The 22,202-nt window shown below is 46.1% G+C and overlaps 1 protein-coding gene and 1 long non-coding RNA gene across 7 annotated transcripts in view; both read right to left on the bottom strand.

The window, feature by feature from the left end:
* Nucleotides 1–22,202, bottom strand: part of parp8 (poly (ADP-ribose) polymerase family, member 8) — a 279,851-nt gene that overhangs the window by 161,385 nt on the left and 96,264 nt on the right. For all 5 annotated transcript variants that reach the window (XR_008063247.1, XR_008063248.1, XM_052460836.1 and 2 more), the window contains exons 10-11: nucleotides 16,442–16,508; nucleotides 16,098–16,226 (exon numbers count right to left, since the gene is read on the bottom strand). Coding sequence is in view for 3 of the 5 variants with exons in the window: in XM_052460836.1 (XP_052316796.1) it covers nucleotides 16,098–16,226; nucleotides 16,442–16,508 (196 nt within the window). In the remaining 2 variants the exon portion in view is untranslated. The remainder of the gene's footprint in view (nucleotides 1–16,097; nucleotides 16,227–16,441; nucleotides 16,509–22,202) is intronic.
* Nucleotides 8,946–12,384, bottom strand: LOC127907115 (uncharacterized). 2 transcript variants are annotated; one of them, XR_008063270.1, is made up of 3 exons: nucleotides 12,220–12,384; nucleotides 9,859–10,080; nucleotides 8,946–9,041 (listed from the first exon to the last, which is right to left on the bottom strand). It is a non-coding gene; the product is annotated as an uncharacterized LOC127907115 (long non-coding RNA). The 2 variants fall into 2 exon arrangements; XR_008063269.1 differs by lacking the exon at nucleotides 12,220–12,384 and adding an exon at nucleotides 10,554–10,771 and having other exon boundaries at nucleotides 9,859–9,969.

The raw sequence follows: 22,202 nt of genomic DNA, 5'->3' as shown, positions 1-22,202 counted from the left end.
TAGGTTTAGTTACCTGGGACATGTCTCTGATAGAGATAAGGGTCAAGGGTTAAGGTTAGTTACCTGGGACATTTATCTGATAGAGGTAAGGGTCAAGGGTTAGGGTTAGTTACCTGGGACATTTCTCTGATAGAGGTAAGGGTCAAGGGTTAGATTTAGTTACCTGGGACATTTCTCTGATAGAGATAAGGGTCAAGGGTTAGGGTTAGTTACCTGGGACATTTCTCTGATAGAGGTAAGGGTCAAGGGTTAGGTTTAGTTACCTGGGACATTTCTCTGATAGATGGAAGGGTCAAGGGTTAGGGTTAGTTACCTGGGACATTTCTCTGATAGAGGTAAGGGTCAAGGGTTAGGGTTAGTTACCTGGGACATGTCTCTGATAGAGGTAAGGGTCAAGGGTTAGGGTTAGTTACCTGGGACATTTCTCTGATAGAGGTAAGGGTCAAGGGTTAGATTTAGTTACCTGGGACATTTCTCTGATAGAGATAAGGGTCAAGGGTTAGGGTTAGTTACCTGGGACATTTCTCTGATAGAGGTAAGGGTCAAGGGTTAGGGTTAGTTACCTGGGACATTTCTCTGATAGAGGTAAGGGTCAAGGGTTAGGTTTAGTTACCTGGGACATTTCTCTGATAGATGGAAGGGTCAAGGGTTAGGGTTAGTTACCTGGGACATTTCTCTGATAGATGGAAGGGTCAAGGGTTAGGGTTAGTTACCTGGGACATTTCTCTGATAGAGGTAAGGGTCAAGGGTTAGGGTTAGTTACCTGGGACATTTCTCTGATAGAGGTAAGGGTCAAGGGTTAGGGTTAGTTACCTGGGACATTTCTCTGATAGAGGTAAGGGTCAAGGGTTAGGGTTAGTTACCTGGGACATTTCTCTGATAGAGGTAAGGGTCAAGGGTTAGGGTTATTACCTGGGACATTTCTCTGATAGAGGTAAGGGTCAAGGGTTAGGTTTGAATTACCTGGGACATTTCTCTGATAGATGGAAGGGTCAAGGAGTTAGGGTTAGTTACCTGGGACATTTCTCTGATAGAGGTAAGGGTCAAGGGTTAGGGTTAGTTACCTGGGACATGTCTCTGATAGAGGTAAGGGTCAAGGGTTAGGGTTAGTTACCTGGGACATTTCTCTGATAGAGGTAAGGGTCAAGGGTTAGATTTAGTTACCTGGGACATTTCTCTGATAGAGATAAGGGTCAAGGGTTAGGTTTAGTTACCTGGGACATTTCTCTGATAGATGGAAGGGTCAAGGGTTAGGGTTAGTTACCTGGGACATTTCTCTGATAGAGGTAAGGGTCAAGGGTTAGGTTTAGTTACCTGGGACATTTCTCTGATAGATGGAAGGGTCAAGGGTTAGGGTTAGTTACCTGGGACATTTCTCTGATAGATGGAAGGGTCAAGGGTTAGGGTTAGTTACCTGGGACATTTCTCTGATAGAGGTAGGGTCAAGGGTTAGGGTTAGTTACCTGGGACATTTCTCTGATAGAGATAAGGGTCAAGTGTTAGGGTTAATTATCTGGGACATTTCTCTGATAGAGGTAAGGTCAAGGGTTAGGGTTAGTTACCTGGGACATTTCTCTGATAGATGGAAGGGTCAAGGGTTAGGGTTAACCTGGGACATTTCTCTGATAGAGGTAAGGCTGTCAGGGCTCTCATCACTCGGTCATAATCCTTTTTCTGAAATGAACCACAATCATCATCATCATCATCATCATCATCACTGCAGTCAATCCAATAAAACACACCACCTTCTTGTCTACAGCCTACCAGACAGCAGGGTGATGCATCATAGGCAGTATTGCACCATTTTCAAAAGGACTGTTCAATTCAGTAGGAATTAACGAAAAACAACAACAGTCTTCTGGGTATTCAAGTCAATGGTTTTCTATGAGACATCACCTTATAAACAGTAGACTATACATCTTCAAGCACATTTTCTTCTGTTGGCCTGTGCCTTAAGGTATATGATAATAATTAGGTTATTGCCCTTTACCCGGGGGTTGAAGGTCCTAAGGCTGTTAGTAGATTCAGGGTTAGTAAACCATACCCGGGGGTTGAAGGCCTAAGGCTGTTAGTAGGTTCAGGGTTAGCAAACCATACCTGGGGGTTGAAGTCCTAAGGCTGTTAGTAGGTTCAGGGTTAGTAAACCATACCTGGGGTTGAAGGTCCTAAGGCTGTTAGTAGGTTCAGGGTTAGTACACCATACCTGGGGGTTGAAGGCCTAAGGCTGTTAGTAGGTTCAGGGTTAGTAAACCATACCTGGGGGTTGAAGTCCTAAGGCTGTTAGTAGGTTCAGGGTTGGTAAACCATACCCGGGGTTGAAGGTCCTAAGGCTGTTAGTAGGTTCAGGGTTAGTAAACCATACCTGGGGGTTGAAGGCCTAAGGCTGTTAGTAGGTTCAGGGTTGGTAAACCATACCCGGGGTTGAAGGTCCTAAGGCTGTTAGTAGGTTCAGGGTTAGTAAACCATACCTGGGGTTGAAGGCCTAAGGCTGTTAGTAGGTTCGGGGTTGAAGGCCTAAGGCTGTTAGTAGGTTCAGGGTTAGTAAACCATACCCGGGGTTGAAGGCCTGAGGCTGTTAGTAGGTTCAGGGTTAGTAAACCATACCCGGGGTTGAAGGCCTAAGGCTGTTAGTAGGTTCAGGGTTAGTAAACCATACCCGGGGTTGAAGGCCTAAGGCTGTTAGTAGGTTCAGGGTTAGTAAACCATACCTGGGGTTGAAGGCCTAAGGCTGTTAGTAGGTTCAGGGTTAGTAAACCATACCCGGGGTTGAAGACCTAAGGCTGTTAGTAGGTTCAGGGTTAGTAAACCATACCCGGGGTTGAAGACCTAAGGCTGTTAGTAGGTTCAGGGTTAGTAAACCATACCTGGGGGTTGAAGGCCTAAGGCTGTTAGTAGGTTCAGGGTTAGTAAACCATACCCGTGGGTTGAAGGCCTGAGGCTGTTAGTAGGTTCAGGGTTAGTAAACCACACCTGGGGGTTGAAGGCCTAAGGCTGTTAGTAGGTTCAGGGTTAGTAAACCATACCCGGGGGTTGAAGGCCAGTGCCTGGGAGTCACACGGATCCACCACGGAGGGATATGGCTCAAAGATGACCACTTTCCTGGGAGACTCGAGAGCAGACCTACACATGGACACCAACAGGTCCACCACCTAGGAAACAGGAGGACTGGTTAAACTGTCTGTGTCTGTGTGTGTGTGTCTGTGTGTGATGTACCTGAGCTCCTGTGGCGATCTCGTCGGCTGCCTCGTTCATCACCCCCAGTGTTTGAAAGGCAAACACACACAGTTCTCGCTCACACACCGTGGGCTGTGGGGTGAACACAGCACATAGACAGGATCAGATCATCAGGACATCTAGGGCCTAAACAGTCTACTGTCTGGTACATCTAGGGCCTAAACAGTCTACTGTCTGGTACATCTAGGGCCTAAACAGTCTGTCTGGTACATCTAGGGCCTAAACAGTCTACTGTCTGGTACATCTAGGGCCTAAACAGTCTACTGTCTGGTACATCTAGGGCCTAAACAGTCTACTGTCTGGTACATCTAGGGCCAAAACAGTCTACTGTCTGGTACATCTAGGGCCAAAACAGTCTACTGTCTGGTACATCTAGGGCCAAAACAGTCTACTGTCTGGTACGTCTAGGGCCTAAACTGTCTACTGTCTGGTACATCTAGGGCCTAAACAGTCTACTGTCTGGTACATCTAGGGCCTAAACAGTCTACTGTCTGGTACGTCTAGGGCCTAAACAGTCTACTGTCTGGTACATCTAGGGCCTAAACAGTCTACTGTCTGGTACATCTAGGGCCAAAACAGTCTACTGTCTGGTACATCTAGGGCCAAAACAGTCTACTGTCTGGTACATCTAGGGCCTAAACAGTCTACTGTCTGGTACATCTAGGGCCTAAACAGTCTACTGTCTGGTACATCTAGGGCCAAAACAGTCTACTGTCTGGTACATCTAGGGCCAAAACAGTCTACTGTCTGGTACATCTAGGGCCAAAACAGTCTACTGTCTGGTACGTCTAGGGCCTAAACTGTCTACTGTCTGGTACATCTAGGGCCTAAACAGTCTACTGTCTGGTACATCTAGGGCCTAAACAGTCTACTGTCTGGTACATCTAGGCCCTAAACAGTCTACTGTCTGGTACATCTAGGGCCTAAACAGTCTACTGTCTGGTACATCTAGGGCCTAAACAGTCTACTGTCTGGTACATCTAGGGCCTAAACAGTCTACTGTCTGGTACATCTAGGGCCTAAACAGTCTACTGTCTGGTACATCTAGGGCCTAAACAGTCTACTGTCTGGTACATCTAGGGCCTAAACAGTCTACTGTCTGGTACATCTAGGGCCTAAACAGTCTACTGTCTGGTACATCTAGGGCCTAAACAGTCTACTGTCTGGTACATCTAGGGCCTAAACAGTCTACTGTCTGGTACGTCTAGGGCCTAAACAGTCTACTGTCTGGTACATCTAGGGCCTAAACAGTCTACTGTCTGGTACATCTAGGGCCTAAACAGTCTACTGTCTGGTACATCTAGGGCCTAAACAGTCTACTGTCTGGTACATCTAGGGCCTAAACAGTCTACTGTCTGGTACATCTAGGGCCTAAACAGTCTACTGTCTGGTACATCTAGGGCCTAAACAGTCTACTGTCTGGTACATCTAGGGCCTAAACAGTCTACTGTCTGGTACATCTAGGGCCTAAACAGTCTACTGTCTGGTACATCTAGGGCCTAAACAGTCTACTGTCTGGTACATCTAGGGCCTAAACAGTCTACTGTCTGGTACATCTAGGGCCTAAACAGTCTACTGTCTGGTACATCTAGGGCCTAAACAGTCTACTGTCTGGTACATCTAGGGCCTAAACAGTCTACTGTCTGGTACATCTAGGGCCTAAACAGTCTACTGTCTGGTACATCTAGGGCCTAAACAGTCTACTGTCTGGTACATCTAGGGCCTAAACAGTCTACTGTCTGGTACATCTAGGGCCTAAACAGTCTACTGTCTGGTACATCTAGGGCCTAAACAGTCTACTGTCTGGTACATCTAGGGCCTAAACAGTCTACTGTCTGGTACATCTAGGGCCTAAACAGTCTACTGTCTGGTACATCTAGGGCCTAAACAGTCTACTGTCTGGTACATCTAGGGCCTAAACAGTCTACTGTCTGGTACATCTAGGGCCTAAACAGTCTACTGTCTGGTACATCTAGGGCCTAAACAGTCTACTGTCTGGTACATCTAGGGCCTAAACAGTCTACTGTCTGGTACATCTAGGGCCTAAACAGTCTACTGTCTGGTACATCTAGGGCCTAAACAGTCTACTGTCTGGTACATCTAGGGCCTAAACAGTCTACTGTCTGGTACATCTAGGGCCTAAACAGTCTACTGTCTGGTACATCTAGGGCCTAAACAGTCTACTGTCTGGTACATCTAGGGCCTAAACAGTCTACTGTCTGGTACATCTAGGGCCTAAACAGTCTACTGTCTGGTACATCTAGGGCCTAAACAGTCTACTGTCTGGTACATCTAGGGCCTAAACAGTCTACTGTCTGGTACATCTAGGGCCTAAACAGTCTACTGTCTGGTACATCTAGGGCCTAAACTGTCTACTGTCTGGTACATCTAGGGCCTAAACAGTCTACTGTCTGGTACATCTAGGGCCTAAACAGTCTACTGTCTGGTACATCTAGGGCCTAAACAGTCTACTGTCTGGTACATCTAGGGCCTAAACAGTCTACTGTCTGGTACATCTAGGGCCTAAACAGTCTACTGTCTGGTACATCTAGGGCCTAAACAGTCTACTGTCTGGTACATACGTCTAGGGCCTAAACAGTCTACTGTCTGGTACATCTAGGTCTACGTACCGTAGACTGTTTAGCCCTAGGCATACCGTGCGTGCGTGCAGTGCATGCGTCTGGCATGTCTGCATGTATGCATGTATGAATGTATGTATGTAATAATATAATAATATATGCCATTTAGCAGACGCTTTTATCCAAAGCGACTTACAGTCATGTGTGCATACATTCTACGTATGGGTGGTCCCGGGATTGAACCCACTACCCTGGTGTTACAAGCGCCATGCTCTACCAACTGAGCTACACTTGTGTGTGCACGAGTGTGGGTGTGTACTCACTCGGAGCATGGGTCCGTTCTGGAACACATGTGGTTCGTCACACACCACACAGAACTCATTCAGGACCGGAGTTCTCTGCTCAGCATATTCCATGGTCTGAAGAGACAACACAGCACAACACATCATAGTGGATCAAACCTCCGGTTGAGAACACCTTATAATGGGGTTGGCTAAAGTAAAGTTTACCTGTAAGGTTTTCTATAAGGTGGCAGTGTTTACCTGGACAAGGAAGCCTCTGTCTCTTATCGGAATGGACTTGGCCCCATTGTTTGGCTATAGAGGAAAAGAGGGCTGTTTAGTAATGATGTCCGGACCTCTGGCAGTCTCTATGGGGGTGCCACAGGGTTCAATTCTCGGTCCGACTCTCTTCTCTCATCAATGATGTTGCTCTTGCTGCTTCTGTATACTTCTGTATACTTCTGGCCCTTCTTTATCTGATCCACCTCTACGCAGACGACACCATTATGTATACTTCTGGCCCTTCTTTGGACACTGTGTTAACTAACCTCCAGAAGAGCTTCAATGCCATACAACTCTCCTTCCATAGCCTCCAACTGCTCTGAAACGCAAGTAAAACTAAATGCATGCTATTCAACTGATCACTGCCCGTACCTGCTTGCCCGTCCAGCATCACTACTCTGGACGGCTCTGACTAAGAATACATGGACAACTACAAATACCTCGGTGTCTGGTTAGACTGTAAACTCTCCTTCCAGACTCACATTAAGCATCTCCAATCTAATACATCTAGAATTGGTTTCCTATGTCGCAACAAAGCATCCTTCACTCATGCTGCCAAACATACCCTCGTAAAACTGACCATCCTACCGATCCTCAACTTCGGTGATGTCATCTATAAAATAGCCTCCAACACTCTACTCAACAAACTGGATGCAGTCTATCACAGTGCCATCCGTTTTGTCACCAAAGCCCCATACACTACCCACCACTGCGACCTGTACACTCTCGTTGGTTGGCCCTCGCTTCATACTCGTTGCCAAACCCACTGGCTACAGGTTATCTACAAGTCTTTGCTAGGTAAAGCCCCGCCTTATCTCAGCTCACTGGTCACCATAGCAGCAACCACTCGTAGCACGCGCTCCAGCAGGTATATCTCACTGGTCACCCCCAAAGCCAATTCCTCCTTTGGTTGTCTTTCCTTACAGTTCTCTGCTGCCAATGACTGGAACGAACTGCAAAAATCACTGAAGCTGGAGACTCATATCTCCCTCACTAGCTTTAAGCACCAGCTGTCAGAGCAGCTCACAGATCACTGCACCTGTACATAGCCCATCTGTAAACAGCCCATCCAACTACATCATCCCCATACTGTATTTATTTATTTATCTTGCTCCTTTGCACCCCAGTATCTCTACTTGCACATTCATCTTCTGCCGATCTACCATTCCAGTGTTTAATTGCTATATTGTAATTACTTCGCCACCATGGCCTATTTATTTCCTTAACTTACCTCATTTACACTCACTGTATATAGACTTTTTGTTTTCTTTTGTTCTACTGTATTACTGACTGTATGTTTTGTTTATTCCATGTGTAACTCTGTGTTGTTGTATGTGTCGAACTGCTTTGCTTTATCTTGGCCAGGTCGCAGTTGTAAATGAGAACTTGTTGTTAAATAAAGGTGTTCTCAACTAGTCTACCTGGTTAAATAAAGGTGTTCTCAGCTGGCCTACCTGGTTAAATAAAGGTGTTCTCAACTGGCCTACCTGGTTAAATAAAGGTGTTCTCAACTAGCCTACCTGGTTAAATAAAGGTGTTCTCAACTAGCCTACCTGGTTAAATAAAGGTGTTCTCAACTGGCCTACCTGGTTAAATAAAGGTGTTCTCAACTAGTCTACCTGGTTAAATAAAGGTGTTCTCAGCTGGCCTACCTGGTTAAATAAAGGTGTTCTCAACTAGCCTACCTGGTTAAATAAAGGTGTTCTCAACTAGTCTACCTGGTTAAATAAAGGTGTTCTCAGCTGGCCTACCTGGTTAAATAAAGGTGTTCTCAACTGGCCTACCTGGTTAAATAAAGGTGTTCTCAACTAGCCTACCTGGTTAAATAAAGGTGTTCTCAACTAGTCTACCTGGTTAAATAAAGGTGTTCTCAGCTGGCCTACCTGGTTAAATAAAGGTGTTCTCAACTAGCCTACCTGGTTAAATAAAGGTGTTCTCAACTAGTCTACCTGGTTAAATAAAGGTGTTCTCAGCTGGCCTACCTGGTTAAATAAAGGTGTTCTCAACTAGTCTACCTGGTTAAATAAAGGTGTTCTCAACTAGTCTACCTGGTTAAATAAAGGTGTTCTCAGCTGGCCTACCTGGTTAAATAAAGGTGTTCTCAACTGGCCTACCTGGTTAAATAAAGGTGTTCTCAACTAGCCTACCTGGTTAAATAAAGGTGTTCTCAACTAGTCTACCTGGTTAAATAAAGGTGTTCTCAGCTGGCCTACCTGGTTAAATAAAAGGTGTTCTCAACTAGCCTACCTGGTTAAATAAAGGTGAAATAAAAATAAATAAGCAGCTATTAAACAGCTATGAGTTAAACACCTTTATTTCTATTACAATTACTCTATTATTTTACATGCCTGTGCACCAAAAAAAGGTTAACTATTCGTGTTTCTAATAACCATCAGCCAATCGTGAGAGGCCTACTGACCGGTGGGGGCGTGGCGAAGGGGCGAGGATCCCGATGAGCCCTGAGGTAAGAGAGAGGCGCCTCCCCTCGGACGGAGACATAGAGTCCTTGAAGATGTCCGCTGCTTTGCCCATCTTGGTACTGCTGGAGTAGGACCTGAGGTAACAAGGAGGCATTGATGAGGCAGTAGGACCTGAGGTAACATGGAGGCATTGATGAGGCAGTAGGACCTGCAGTAACATGGAGGCATTGATGAGGCAGTAGGACCTGAGGTAACAAGGAGGCATTGATGAGGCAGTAGGACCTGAGGTAACAAGGAGGCATTGATGAGGCAGTAGGACCTGAGGTAACAAGGAGGCATTGATGAGGCAGTAGGACCTGAGGTAACATGGAGACATTGATGAGGCAGTAGGACCTGAGGTAACATGGAGGCATTGATGAGGCAGTAGGACCTGAGGTAAGAGGCAGTAGGACCTGCAGTAACATGGAGGCATTGATGAGGCAGTAGGACCTGAGGTAACATGGATGCATTGATGAGGCAGTAGGACCTGAGGTAACAAGGAGGCATTGATGAGGCAGTAGGACCTGCAGTAACATGGAGGCGTTGATGAGGCAGTAGGACCTGAGGAACATGGAGACATTGATGAGGCAGTAGGACCTACAGTAACATGCATTGATGAGGCAGTAGGACCTGAGGTAACATGGAGGCATTGATGAGGCAGTAGGACCTGAGGTAACATGGAGACATTGATGAGGCAGTAGGACCTGAGGTAACATGGAGGCATTGATGAGGCAGTAGGACCTGAGGTAACATGGAGGAATTGATGAGGCAGTAGGACCTGAGGTAACAAGGAGGCATTGATGAGGCAGTAGGACCTGCAGTAACATGGAGACATTGATGAGGCAGTAGGACCTGAGGTAACATGGAGACATTGATGAGGCAGTAGGACCTGAGGTAACATGGAGGCATTGATGAGGCAGTAGGACCTGTAATATGGAGGTGTTGAAGGCAGTGGACCTGAGGTAACATTGATGAGGCAGTAGGACCTGAGGGAACATGGAGGCATTGATGAGGCAGTAGGACCTACAGTAACATGGAGGCATTGATGAGGCAGTAGGACCTGAGGTAACATGGAGGCATTGATGAGGCAGTAGGACCTGCAGTAACATGGAGGCATTGATGAGGCAGTAGGACCTGAGGTAACATGGAGGCATTGATGAGGCAGTAGGACCTGCAGTAACATGGAGACATTGATGAGGCAGTAGGACCTGAGGTAACATGGAGGCATTGATGAGGCAGTAGGACCTGAGGTAACATGGAGACATTGATGAGGCAGTAGGACCTACAGTAACATGGAGACATTGATGAGGCAGTAGGACCTACAGTAACATGGAGGTGTTGATGAGGCAGTAGGACCTGAGGTAACATGCATTGATGAGGCAGTAGGACCTGAGGGAACATGGAGGCATTGATGAGGCAGTAGGACCTGCAGTAACATGGAGGCATTGATGAGGCAGTAGGACCTGAGGTAACATGGAGGCATTGATGAGGCAGTAGGACCTGAGGTAACATGGAGGCATTGATGAGGCAGTAGGACCTGAGGTAACATGCATTGATGAGGCAGTAGGACCTGAGGTAACATGGAGGCATTGATGAGGCAGTAGGACCTGAGGTAACATGGAGGCATTGATGAGGCAGTAGGACCTGAGGTAACATGGAGGCATTGATGAGGCAGTAGGACCTGAGGTAACATGGAGGCATTGATGAGGCAGTAGGACCTGCAGTAACATGGAGGCATTGATGAGGCAGTAGGACCTGCAGTAACATGGAGGCATTGATGAGGCAGTAGGACCTGCAGTAACATGGAGGCATTGATGAGGCAGTAGGACCTGAGGTAACATGGAGGCATTGATGAGGCAGTAGGACCTACAGTAATATGGAGGCATTGATGAGGCAGTAGGACCTGAGGTAACAAGGAGGCATTGATGAGGCAGTAGGACCTGAGGTAACATGGAGGCGTTGATGAGGCAGTAGGACCTGAGGTAACATGGAGGCATTGATGAGGCAGTAGGACCTGAGGTAACATGGAGGCATTGATGAGGCAGTAGGACCTGAGGTAACATGCATTGGAGGCAGTAGGACCTGATAACATGGAGGCAGGCAGTAGGACCAGCAGTAACATGGACGCATTGATGAGGCAGTAGGACCTGAGGTAACATGGACGCATTGATGAGGCAGTAGGACCTGAGGTAACAAGGAGGCATTGATGAGGCAGTAGGACCTGAGGTAACAAGGAGACATTGATGAGGCAGTAGGACCTGAGGTAACATGGAGGCATTGATGAGGCAGTAGGACCTGAGGTAACATGGAGGCATTGATGAGGCAGTAGGACCTGCAGTAACATGGAGACATTGATGAGGCAGTAGGACCTGAGGTAACATGGAGACATTGATGAGGCAGTAGGACCTGAGGTAACATGGAGGCATTGATGAGGCAGTAGGACCTGAGGTAACATGGAGGCATTGATGAGGCAGTAGGACCTGAGGTAACAAGGAGGCATTGATGAGGCAGTAGGACCTGCAGTAACATGGAGACATTGATGAGGCAGTAGGACCTGAGGTAACATGGAGACATTGATGAGGCAGTAGGACCTGAGGTAACATGGAGGCATTGATGAGGCAGTAGGACCTACAGTAATATGGAGGCATTGATGAGGCAGTAGGACCTGAGGTAACATGCATTGATGAGGCATTGATGAGGCATGGAGGCATAGGACCTGTAGGACCTGAGGTAACATGGAGGCATTGATGAGGCAGTAGGACCTGAGGTAACATGGAGGCATTGATGAGGCAGTAGGACCTGCAGTAACATGGAGGCATTGATGAGGCAGTAGGACCTGAGGTAACAAGGAGGCGTTGATGAGGCAGTAGGACCTGAGGTAACAAGGAGGCATTGATGAGGCAGTAGGACCTGAGGTAACATGGAGGCATTGATGAGGCAGTAGGACCTGAGGTAACATGGAGGCATTGATGAGGCATAGGACCTGAGGTAACATGGAGGCATTGATGAGGCAGTAGGACCTGAGGTAACATGGAGGCATTGATGAGGCAGTAGGACCTGCAGTAACATGGAGGCATTGATGAGGCAGTAGGACCTGAGGTAACAAGGAGGCGTTGATGAGGCAGTAGGACCTGAGGTAACAAGGAGCGTTGATGAGGCAGTAGGACCTGAGGTAACATGGAGGCGTTGATGAGGCAGTAGGACCTGAGGTAACATGGAGACATTGATGAGGCAGTAGGACCTGAGGTAACATGGAGGCATTGATGAGGCAGTAGGACCTACAGTAATATGGAGGTGTTGATGAGGCAGTGAACCTGAGGTAACATGCATTGATGAGGCAGTAGGACCTGAGGGAACATGGAGGCATTGATGAGGCAGTAGGACCTACAGTAATATGGAGGTGTTGATGAGGCAGTAGGACCTGAGGTAACATGCATTGATGAGGCAGTAGGACCTGAGGTAACATGGAGGCATTGATGAGGCAGTAGGACCTGAGGTAACATGGAGGCATTGATGAGGCAGTAGGACCTGAGGTAACATGGAGGCATTGATGAGGCAGTAGGACCTGAGGTAACATGGAGGCATTGATGAGGCAGTAGGACCTGAGGTAACATGCATTGATGAGGCAGTAGGACCTGAGGTAACATGGAGGCATTGATGAGGCAGTAGGACCTGAGGTAACAAGGAGGCATTGATGAGGCAGTAGGACCTGAGGTAACATGGAGGCATTGATGAGGCAGTAGGACCTGAGGTAACATGGAGGCATTGATGAGGCAGTAGGACCTGCAGTAACATGGAGGCATTGATGAGGCAGTAGGACCTGAGGTAACATGGAGACATTGATGAGGCAGTAGGACCTACAGTAACATGGAGGCATTGATGAGGCAGTAGGACCATGATGAGGCAGTAACCTACAGTAATATGGAGGCATTGATGAGGCAGTAGGACCTGAGGTAACAGGAGGCATTGATGAGGGACCTGAGGTAACATGGAGGCGTTGATGAGGCAGTAGGACCTGAGGTAACATGGAGGCATTGATGAGGCAGTAGGACCTGAGGTAACATGGAGGCATTGATGAGGCAGTAGGACCTGAGGTAACATGGATGCATTGATGAGGCAGTAGGACCTGAGGTAACATGGACGCATTGATGAGGCAGTAGGACCTGAGGTAACATGGAGACATTGATGAGGCAGTAGGACCTGAGGTAACATGGAGGCATTGATGAGGCAGTAGGACCTGAGGTAACATGGAGACATTGATGAGGCAGTAGGACCTGAGGTAACATGGAGGCATTGATGAGGCAGTAGGACCTGCAGTAACATGGAGGCATTGATGAGGCAGTAGGACCTGAGGTAACAAGGAGGCGTTGATGAGGCAGTAGGACCTGAGGTAACAGGAGGCGTTGATGAGGCAGTAGGACCTGAGGTAACATGGAGGCGTTGATGAGGCAGTAGGACCTGAGGTAACATGGAGGCGTTGATGAGGCAGTAGGACCTGAGGTAACATGGACGCATTGATGAGGCAGTAGGACCTGAGGTAACATGGAGACATTGATGAGGCAGTAGGACCTGAGGTAACATGGAGGCATTGATGAGGCAGTAGGACCTGAGGTAACAAGGAGGCATTGATGAGGTTTGTCTTGTTGTGGTTTATTTATTGGTGTTTAATGTATCAAACTGGTGCCATCACATTTCTTCTGTGACGGATTAAAGTTGATAAATTCAGGCGCTACTATAGGTTTCTATGAAATGGGGTGCTCATCTGGGAACAGAGATGGTGATAACATCTCTCAAAAAGACTGCAACAACAATCTGTATTTTTCTAACGCTTTCTCATCTAATAAAAGAGCACCTATGCATTCTAAAATACTTGTGATGTTGCGGTGGATGTGGGAGATACCATTTTACCTTCTCTTTTTTTGAACGATCTTACCTGCTGAGGAGGTGATGGTGGTGTTTCAGTCCATCTAATTCCTCCGTCCTGATAGAACCAGAGCACGACCTACTGAGCAGCCTGTGGTGCTTCAAACCTCCTCCAAGACTACCTCCTCCCCCACCAGCGGGCTCACAGCGGGGGTCGCCGGAGCACAGTCGGGGCAAGAGCTTGTGGGGAGTGGGGCGGAGGTCCTCTGGTTTGACCAAAGCCGAGCAGGGCCTGCCCAGAATGCGACGGGGTTTGAGGGGTAGGGTCCGGGACAGGGCCCTCCTCCGTGGTCCAAACGGGGGTCTGTGCTAGACAGGGACTGGCCGAGGAGACGGTGGGTGGTCTTAGTTCCAGGGACCTCCGCTTCAACCTGCTGTTTAACGGTGCTGGAGCAGGTCTGGCCGAGGAGACGGTGGGATTTAGAGACGCCATCTTGTTCCGGCTTCAGATTCTTCTTGCTCTTGACACAGCCAGGAGGCGGGTAGCTGGGAGATCTGGGGAGAAAATGAAGATAACTTTATTGTCCAATGTGAGGCAGTAAACCCAGGCTCAATCCTGCCTAACCAATCAGAGAGCAAGGTGGAGCTACTAACATATCATACCAATCTGATCCTTTCAGACACAGTAAATGCCTATATTGTAAAGGGATGAGAAATGTCTGTAGTTTAATTCTAGTGACAGACCTTTTCATATCAATAATTCTGTTTAGGGTCGCAAAATTCAGGTAACTTTCCTGAAATTCAGAGGTTTTCCAGAAATCCTGGTTGGAAGATTCACTATTTCCTGGATGGAGGATTCAGTATTTCCTGGCTGGAGGATTCAGTATTTCCTGGCTAGAGGATTCAGTATTTCCTGGCTGGAGGATTCAGTATTTCCTGGCTGGAGAATTCAGTATTTCCTGGCTGGAGGATTCAGTATTTCCTGGCTGGAGGATTCAGTATTTCCTGGCTGGAGGATTCAGTATTTCCTGACTGGAGAATTCAGTATTTCCTGGCTGGAGGATTCAGTATTTCCTGGCTGGAGGATTCAGTATTTCCTGGCTGGAGGATTCAGTATTTCCTGGCTGGAGGATTCAGTATTTCCTGGCAGAAGGATTCAGTATTTCCTGGTTGGAGGAATCAGTATTTCCTGACTGGAGAATTCAGTATTTCCTGGCTGGAGGATTCAGTATTTCCTGGCTGGAGGATTCAGTATTTCCTGGCTGGAGGATTCAGTATTTCCTGACTGGAGAATTCAGTATTTCCTGGCTGGAGGATTCAGTATTTCCTGGCTAGAGGATTCAGTATTTCCTGGCTGTAGGATTCAGTATTTCCTGGCTGGAGGATTCAGTATTTCCTGGCTGGAGAATTCAGTATTTCCTGGCTGGAGGATTCAGTATTTCCTGGCTGGAGAATTCAGTATTTCCTGGCTGGAGGATTCAGTATTTCCTGGCTGGAGAATTCAGTATTTCCTGGCTGGAGGATTCAGTATTTCCTGGTTGGAGGATTCAGTATTTTCTGGCTAGAGGATTCAGTATTTCCTGGCTGTAGGATTCAGTATTTCCTGGCTGGAGGATTCAGTATTTCCTGGCAGAAGGATTCAGTATTTCCTGGTTGGAGGAATCAGTATTTCCTGACTGGAGAATTCAGTATTTCCTGGCTGGAGGATTCAGTATTTCCTGGCTGGAGGATTCAGTATTTCCTGGCTGGAGGATTCAGTATTTCCTGACTGGAGAATTCAGTATTTCCTGGCTGGAGGATTCAGTATTTCCTGGCTAGAGGATTCAGTATTTCCTGGCTGTAGGATTCAGTATTTCCTGGCTGGAGGATTCAGTATTTCCTGGCTGGAGGATTCAGTATTTCCTGGCTGGAGAATTCAGTATTTCCTGGCTGGAGGATTCAGTATTTCCTGGCTGGAGAATTCAGTATTTCCTGGCTGGAGGATTCAGTATTTCCTGGCTGGAGAATTCAGTATTTCCTGGCTGGAGGATTCAGTATTTCCTGGTTGGAGGATTCAGTATTTTCTGGTTGGAGGATTCAGTATTTCCTGGCTGGAGGATTCAGTATTTCCTGCCTGGAGAATTCAGTATTTCCTGGCTGGAGGATTCAGTATTTCCTGGCAGGAGGATTCAGTATTTCCTGGCTGGAGGATTCAGTATTTCCTGGCTGGAGAATTCAGTATTTCCTGGCAGGAGGATTCCATGTTTCCTGCTTATACCCTCCTGATACCGGGAATCTTCCAACCAGGATTTCTAGAATACCTCTGAATTTCAGGAAACTCACCTGAATTTTGCGACCCTACTTCTGTTAGACATCAAATGTCAGTGTTGTGAAAATGACAGTGCTGATGTTTCACTGACCTGCGGAGGGTTGAGAAGATGTGGAGGGGAGATTTGACCTTCTTCTTGTTCTTGTTTTTGTTGTGAAGAGAGTTGAGCTTCTCTTCACTTTGGTGTTTCCACTGCTGGGTGACAAATGTCTGCATTATCCTGGCGAGAAACAAGGAACAAATGTCTGCATTATCCTGGAGAGAAACCAGGAACAAATGCCTGCATTATCTTGGAGAGAAACCAGGAACAAATGTCTGCATTATCCTGGAGAGAAACAAGGAACAAATGTCTGCATTATCTGTGTATTACATTGTAACAAGTAATAGGAGTCCTCTAGTGTTTAAAGCCACATCTTAGCACCACCAAACACTTACTTCTTCAACTGATGTCCCAGTCCAAACCGGTCCTTAGTCGATGCCTGGAACACGTCCACAGTGGGGACTGGGGAACACAATACATATTTCATGATGGAAACATAGAGCAATCCAATGCCGCTGCATTGGGGCGGCAGGGTAGCCTAGTGGTTAGAGCGTTTCAAGTTCAAATCCCCGAGCCGACAAGGTACAGAATCTGTCGTACTGCCCCTGAGCAGGCAGTTAACCCACCGTTTCTAGGCCGTCGTTGAAAATAAGAATTTGTTCTAAACTGACTTGCCTGGTTAAATAAAATGCAGACAGTGCAGTAGTGTGGTTTAATATGTCAGTCCAGTGGTGTGGTTTAATATGTCAGTCCAGTGTGGTTTAATATGTCAGTCCAGTCCAGAGGTGTGGTTTAATATGTCAGTCCAGTGGTATGGTTTAATATGTCAGTCCAGTCCAGAGGTGTGGTTTAATATGTCAGTCCAGTGGTATGGTTTAATATGTCACTCCAGTCCAGTGGTGTGGTTTAATATGTCAGTCCAGTAGTGTGGTTTAATATGTCAGTCCAGTGCAGTAGTGTGGTTTAATATGTCAGTCCAGTGGTGTGGTTTAATATGTCAGTCCAGTGGTGTGGTTTAATATGTCAGTCCAGTGGTGTGGTTTAATATGTCAGTCCAGTGGTGTGGTTTAATATGTCAGTCCAGTGGTGTGGTTTAATATGTCAGTCCAGTCCAGTGGTGTGGTTTAATATGTCAGTCCAGTCCAGTGGTGTGGTTTAATATGTCAGTCCAGTGGTGTGGTTTAATATGTCAGTCCAGTGGTGTGGTTTAATATGTCAGTCCAGTGGTGTGGTTTAATATGTCAGTCCAGTGGTGTGGTTTAATATGTCAGTCCAGTCCAGTGGTGTGGTTTAATATGTCAGTCCAGTGGTGTGGTTTAATATGTCAGTCCAGTGGTGTGGTTTAATATGTCAGTCCAGTCCAGTGGTGTGGTTTAATATGTCAGTCCAGTCCAGTGGTGTGGTTTAATATGTCAGTCCAGTGGTGTGGTTTAATATGTCAGTCCAGTGGTGTGGTTTAATATGTCAGTCCAGTGGTGTGGTTTAATATGTCAGTCCAGAGGTGTGGTTTAATATGTCAGTCCAGTGGTGTGGTTTAATATGTCAGTCCAGAGGTGTGGTTTAATATGTCAGTCCAGTGGTGTGGTTTAATATGTCAGTCCAGTGGTGTGGTTTAATATGTCAGTCCAGTCCAGTGGTGTGGTTTAATATGTCAGTCCAGAGGTGTGGTTTAATATGTCAGTCCAGTAGTGTGGTTTAATATGTCAGTCCAGTGGTGTGGTTTAATATGTCAGTCCAGTGGTGTGGTTTAATATGTCAGTCCAGTGGTGTGGTTTAATATGTCAGTCCAGTGGTGTGGTTTAATATGTCAGTCCAGTGGTGTGGTTTAATATGTCAGTCCAGTGGTGTGGTTTAATATGTCAGTCCAGTGGTGTGGTTTAATATGTCAGTCCAGTCCAGTGGTGTGGTTTAATATGTCAGTCCAGTGGTGTGGTTTAATATGTCAGTCCAGTGGTGTGGTTTAATATGTCAGTCCAGTGGTGTGGTTTAATATGTCAGTCCAGTGATGTGGTTTAATATGTCAGTCCAGTGGTGTGGTTTAATATGTCAGTCCAGTCCAGTGGTGTGGTTTAATATGTCAGTCCAGTGGTGTGGTTTAATATGTCAGTCCAGTGGTGTGGTTTAATATGTCAGTCCAGTCCAGTGGTGTGGTTTAATATGTCAGTCCAGTCCAGTGGTGTGGTTTAATATGTCAGTCCAGTGGTGTGGTTTAATATGTCAGTCCAGTGGTGTGGTTTAATATGTCAGTCCAGTGGTGTGGTTTAATATGTCAGTCCAGTCCAGTGGTGTGGTTTAATATGTCAGTCCAGTGGTGTGGTTTAATATGTCAGTCCAGTGGTGTGGTTTAATATGTCAGTCCAGTGGTGTGGTTTAATATGTCAGTCCAGTGGTGTGGTTTAATATGTCAGTCCAGTGGTGTGGTTTAATATGTCAGTCCAGTGGTGTGGTTTAATATGTCAGTCCAGTGGTGTGGTTTAATATGTCAGTCCAGTGGTGTGGTTTAATATGTCAGTCCAGTGGTGTGGTTTAATATGTCAGTCCAGAGGTGTGGTTTAATATGTCAGTCCAGTCCAGTGGTGTGGTTTAATATGTCAGTCCAGTGGTGTGGTTTAATATGTCAGTCCAGTGGTGTGGTTTAATATGTCAGTCCAGAGGTGTGGTTTAATATGTCAGTCCAGTGGTGTGGTTTAATATGTCAGTCCAGTCCAGTGGTGTGGTTTAATATGTCAGTCCAGTGGTGTGGTTTAATATGTCAGTCCAGTGTGGTTTAATATGTCAGTCCAGTGGTGTGGTTTAATATGTCAGTCCAGTGTGGTTTAATATGTCAGTCCAGTGTGGTTTAATATGTCAGTCCAGTCCAGTGGTGTGGTTTAATATGTCAGTCCAGTGTGGTTTAATATGTCAGTCCAGTGGCGTGGTTTAATATGTCAGTCCAGAGGTGTGGTTTAATATGTCAGTCCAGTCCAGTGGTGTGGTTTAATATGTCAGTCCAGTGGTGTGGTTTAATATGTCAGTCCAGTGGTGTGGTTTAATATGTCAGTCCAGAGGTGTGGTTTAATATGTCAGTCCAGTCAAGTGGTGTGGTTTAATATGTCAGTCCAGTGGTGTGGTTTAATATGTCAGTCCAGTGGTGTGGTTTAATATGTCAGTCCAGTGTGGTTTAATATGTCAGTCCAGTGGTGTGGTTTAATATGTCAGTCCAGAGGTGTGGTTTAATATGTCAGTCCAGAGGTGTGGTTTAATATGTCAGTCCAGTGGTGTGGTTTAATATGTCAGTTCAGAGGTGTGGTTTAATATGTCAGTCCAGTCCAGAGGTGTGGTTTAATATGTCAGTCCAGAGGTGTGGTTTAATATGTCAGTCCAGAGGTGTGGTTTAATATGTCAGTCCAGAGGTGTGGTTTAATATGTCAGTCCAGTGGTGTGGTTTAATATGTCAGTCCAGTGGTGTGGTTTAATATGTCAGTCCAGTGGGGTGGTTTAATATGTCAGTCCAGTGGTGTGGTTTAATATGTCAGTCCAGTGTGGTTTAATATGTCAGTCCAGAGGTGTGGTTTAATATGTCAGTCCAGTCCAGTGGTGTGGTTTAATATGTCAGTCCAGTCCAGTGGTGTGGTTTAATATGTCAGTCCAGTGGTGTGGTTTAATATGTCAGTCCAGTGGTGTGGTTTAATATGTCAGTCCAGTGGTGTGGTTTAATATGTCAGTCCAGTGTGGTTTAATATGTCAGTCCAGTGGTGTGGTTTAATATGTCAGTCCAGTCCAGTGGTGTGGTTTAATATGTCAGTCCAGTGTGGTTTAATATGTCAGTCCAGTGGTGTGGTTTAATATGTCAGTCCAGTGGTGTGGTTTAATATGTCAGTCCAGTCCAGTGGTGTGGTTTAATATGTCAGTCCAGTGGTGTGGTTTAATATGTCAGTCCAGTGGTGTGGTTTAATATGTCAGTCCAGTGGTGTGGTTTAATATGTCAGTCCAGTGGTGTGGTTTAATATGTCAGTCCAGTGGTGTGGTTTAATATGTCAGTCCAGTCCAGTGGTGTGGTTTAATATGTCAGTCCAGTCCAGTGGTGTGGTTTAATATGTCAGTCCAGTGGTGTGGTTTAATATGTCAGTCCAGTGTGGTTTAATATGTCAGTCCAGTGGTGTGGTTTAATATGTCAGTCCAGTGTGGTTTAATATGTCAGTCCAGTGGTGTGGTTTAATATGTCAGTCCAGTCCAGTGGTGTGGTTTAATATGTCAGTCCAGTGTGGTTTAATATGTCAGTCCAGTGGTGTGGTTTAATATGTCAGTCCAGAGGTGTGGTTTAATATGTCAGTCCAGTCCAGTGGTGTGGTTTAATATGTCAGTCCAGTGGTGTGGTTTAATATGTCAGTCCAGTGGTGTGGTTTAATATGTCAGTCCAGAGGTGTGGTTTAATATGTCAGTCCAGTCAAGTGGTGTGGTTTAATATGTCAGTCCAGTGGTGTGGTTTAATATGTCAGTCCAGTGGTGTGGTTTAATATGTCAGTCCAGTGTGGTTTAATATGTCAGTCCAGTGGTGTGGTTTAATATGTCAGTCCAGAGGTGTGGTTTAATATGTCAGTCCAGAGGTGTGGTTTAATATGTCAGTCCAGTGGTGTGGTTTAATATGTCAGTTCAGAGGTGTGGTTTAATATGTCAGTCCAGTCCAGAGGTGTGGTTTAATATGTCAGTCCAGAGGTGTGGTTTAATATGTCAGTCCAGTGGTGTGGTTTAATATGTCAGTCCAGAGGTGTGGTTTAATATGTCAGTCCAGAGGTGTGGTTTAATATGTCAGTCCAGTGGTGTGGTTTAATATGTCAGTCCAGAGGTGTGGTTTAATATGTCAGTCCAGTGGTGTGGTTTAATATGTCAGTCCAGAGGTGTGGTTTAATATGTCAGTCCAGTGGTGTGGTTTAATATGTCAGTCCAGTCCAGTGGTGTGGTTTAATATGTCAGTCCAGAGGTGTGGTTTAATATGTCAGTCCAGAGGTGTGGTTTAATATGTCAGTCCAGAGGTGTGGTTTAATATGTCAGTCCAGTGGTGTGGTTTAATATGTCAGTCCAGAGGTGTGGTTTAATATGTCAGTCCAGTGGTGTGGTTTAATATGTCAGTCCAGTCCAGTGGTGTGGTTTAATATGTCAGTCCAGTCCAGTGGTGTGGTTTAATATGTCAGTCCAGTGGTGTGGTTTAATATGTCAGTCCAGTGGTGTGGTTTAATATGTCAGTCCAGTGGTGTGGTTTAATATGTCAGTCCAGTGGTGTGGTTTAATATGTCAGTCCAGTGGTGTGGTTTAATATGTCAGTCCAGTGGTGTGGTTTAATATGTCAGTCCAGTGTGGTTTAATATGTCAGTCCAGTGGTGTGGTTTAATATGTCAGTCCAGTGGTGTGGTTTAATATGTCAGTCCAGTGTGGTTTAATATGTCAGTCCAGCGGTGTGGTTTAATATGTCAGTCCAGTGGTGTGGTTTAATATGTCAGTCCAGTGGTGTGGTTTAATATGTCAGTCCAGTGGTGTGGTTTAATATGTCAGTCCAGTGGTGTGGTTTAATATGTCAGTCCAGTCCAGTGGTGTGGTTTAATATGTCAGTCCAGTGGTGTGGTTTAATATGTCAGTCCAGTCCAGTGGTGTGGTTTAATATGTCAGTCCAGTCCAGTGGTGTGGTTTAATATGTCAGTCCAGTGGTGTGGTTTAATATGTCAGTCCAGTGGTGTGGTTTAATATGTCAGTCCAGAGGTGTGGTTTAATATGTCAGTCCAGTCCAGTGGTGTGGTTTAATATGTCAGTCCAGTGGTGTGGTTTAATATGTCAGTCCAGTGGTGTGGTTTAATATGTCAGTCCAGTGTGGTTTAATATGTCAGTCCAGTGGTGTGGTTTAATATGTCAGTCCAGAGGTGTGGTTTAATATGTCAGTCCAGAGGTGTGGTTTAATATGTCAGTCCAGTGGTGTGGTTTAATATGTCAGTTCAGAGGTGTGGTTTAATATGTCAGTCCAGTCCAGAGGTGTGGTTTAATATGTCAGTCCAGAGGTGTGGTTTAATATGTCAGTCCAGTGGTGTGGTTTAATATGTCAGTCCAGTGGTGTGGTTTAATATGTCAGTCCAGAGGTGTGGTTTAATATGTCAGTCCAGTGGTGTGGTTTAATATGTCAGTCCAGAG

This window comes from Oncorhynchus keta, chromosome 14, assembly GCF_023373465.1.
Source record: "Oncorhynchus keta strain PuntledgeMale-10-30-2019 chromosome 14, Oket_V2, whole genome shotgun sequence".
NCBI lineage: Eukaryota > Metazoa > Chordata > Actinopteri > Salmoniformes > Salmonidae > Oncorhynchus > Oncorhynchus keta.
Note: the sequence above shows the minus strand (reverse complement) of the source record. Positions and strands in the feature narration are given on the sequence as shown.